Here is a 2,576-nt window from a genome sequence, read left to right on the forward strand (position 1 = left end):
CTGCATAAATCGACCATCAAGATAAATGCTAATTCCATTCAAACATTCTTTCAATCACTATTCGAATTGGACGATTCAAGAGGTCTGAAATACGAAATTAGAATTTCTTTTAAATCTGTATCATGTACGTGAATCAGAAAATACTTACGTCGTACTATCACGTCAAGGTTATTGAACAATAATGTTCATGCACTTATACAAAAAACCTTTGTAAACAATCACAACACGCACACTAGCTCAATGGATGATAATTGAGCGAAACGTTAAGGGAGATAGGCCACCGAATGCGAAGTTGAGCGAAGCTGAGAGTTTTCAATGCTAAATGATGAGCTACGTCACTCGATTCGTAGCTTGTCGATTATATTAGTACTGAAAATGCTCAGCTTCGCGCAACTTCGCATTCGGTGGCCGATCCGCCTAAAAAACGCCAACGGCCACCGTCCGGCACTTCGAAGTTTTGCGCATGCTTGGCGGCCATTGAAGGTGCCATCCAATCAGAAGCTTCTTCTCAATTTCTTACTTCGAGAGTATGTATGATGGAGATGCCTTGAACCAATTAGTACAAACAAATGTACCACTATTGAATTCACAACAAAAAGGAGTTTATGATACGATAGCAGTCGATTCTTCTGGGATAGCAGCCACTTTGCTAGAGGGATGCAGAACAGCTCATTCTGCGTTTAAGTTACCGTTAAACCTGCAGACAGTTGAGTAGTACCCAACATGCAATTTCGCAAAGCACTCAGCAGTGGCAAAGGTTCTGACTGCAAGTAAAATAATTATTTGGGATGATCCAGAATAGGCCACAAACAAGCATTAGAAGCACTCGATCGGACCATGAAAGACTTGTGCAATGATTCAAGATGTTTTGGGGGTGCATGGATTCTATTGTCCGGTGACTTTCGACAAACATTACCGGTCATTCCAAAATCCACGGCTGCCGATGAAATAAATGCTTGCCTAAAATCATCAACATTGTGGCGCTATATGCAAAAACTACAATTAACTACAAACATGCGAGTTGCATTGTTGAGTGATCCATCTGCCAGAATTTTCTCTGAACATATTTCGCACAGTCCAACTATAAATTCATCCCTTCAGTTTGACAATGAAATATAATCCTCAGATTCCGGATTTAACCATAACAAATTATTCCTTTTTGCAGGAAAAGAAGGGTGACGCAATACCAACGTTGATATTTTGGTTTTTATTCGAATCTCTGACGTGCTGGAAGGGACAGTGCCTGGAAAATGCGGTAAATTAAAGCCATCTTTTTTTTCAGCAGCCTCTTTAATCCAGGTTTTTATTTTCAGAGTATTTCCTTAGCGGAACAAGTTTATGAATATCCTTGGTATGATTTGGATCCCACGGCCATGAGCATTTTCAAAATATTCTACAAACAAGTTCAAGTTACATTACAATTAAAATGTCCCCCAATTATAACCAACAATTTCACCTATTTCTACGAGGTTTGTTTTCAGTCCGTATTTAAGCTTGATAATCTGACCGGAACCGCATGTATATTCTGTGTATTTTCAAGACCTGACTTCGAAAGCTCCACTTCTCAATATATCTGCTTGTTATATCAATTTATACGATGAAACAGATCCTCATAAAAATTTGATGATAAAATCCGTATCAAAGGGATGAAAAATATGAAAATTAATAAATTGTGTGTGGAAATACAAGATACAGCGAAGTTTATTGTCCAGAAATAATTATTTGATCAACTAGGTTGTTAATGACGGCGATTAATGTTCGAGATCATTAATTGCTCAATTAATAAACGAGTTGATTACAAGATTTTTCTGTCGACCACATTCTGAATTGAATGGGAATTCTTGATTGCAAAAATTTTCTATCGATGCCTGGTCAAATTTGACACTTTATAAATTTTGTAAGTTCATATCGGAATGTTGATATTTATGCGGCCGATCGAACAATTCGAGGAGTCCATAGGGGGTATTATATTCGAGTTGTGACAATTTGAGTAAATCACATTGATATCGTTCCCTATAATATCTGTTAAAGCATGTGTGGAGCTGGTGGAAGCTGGAGTTGTAGTACATAGATATATTGATTACACTCTAACGATCATAATTTTTCTGCTGCAACCTTCACTATTCATCTCTTCTCAATTCACCCGCTAGGTACTACGAAAATCAATTCGACATACAAATAAAATAATTATTTGGGTAACTGCTGAATGTTTCTATGTTCGATTGCTCATTATAATAATGCATTAATTAATTAATTAATTAATTATGCAGACAATTAATTGATTAATTGTCTGCATGCCGTTAACATATTCATTGATATTTAATTCACAGACATTAATTCCACTACTCAATTTAGAAAATCGAATGCTGCACGAGGGAGTAGTCGATCTGCACCATTTGCTTTTGCTTGAATATCAATAAAAACCAAATTTTTCTTCGCTCTCTGTTGCTGGAAAAGTAAATAGAGGTTGTTCAAAATCTATTATACTAAATGAACTTATTAAATAGAAAAAATAGTAGATTATCGATCAAGGTATTTCATAATGTTGAGATGCCTTACATTCAACTATAAAAATC

General features: G+C 36.1%; 1 protein-coding gene across 1 annotated transcript; it reads left to right on the plus strand.

The window, feature by feature from the left end:
• Nucleotides 1–851: 851 nt before the first annotated feature.
• Nucleotides 852–1,546, plus strand: LOC123322292. Its single transcript, XM_044910234.1, has 3 exons — nucleotides 852–1,255; nucleotides 1,314–1,469; nucleotides 1,541–1,546. Exons 1-3 carry the CDS (start codon nucleotides 1,109–1,111, stop codon nucleotides 1,544–1,546), a joined length of 309 nt encoding a protein of 102 aa, XP_044766169.1. The 5' UTR covers nucleotides 852–1,108.
• The last annotated feature ends 1,030 nt before the right edge of the window (nucleotides 1,547–2,576 follow it).

This window comes from Coccinella septempunctata, chromosome X (genome assembly GCF_907165205.1).
Source record: "Coccinella septempunctata chromosome X, icCocSept1.1, whole genome shotgun sequence".
NCBI lineage: Eukaryota > Metazoa > Arthropoda > Insecta > Coleoptera > Coccinellidae > Coccinella > Coccinella septempunctata.

Coding starts and splice junctions, on each gene's coding strand:
- LOC123322292 (XM_044910234.1), top strand. CDS start 1,109: ATGAAATATAATCCTCAGATTCCGGATTTAACCATAACAAATTATTCC. Junction 1,256..1,313: donor GACAGTGCCTGGAAAATGCG/GTAAATTAAAGC, acceptor TTTTATTTTCAG/AGTATTTCCTTAGCGGAACA.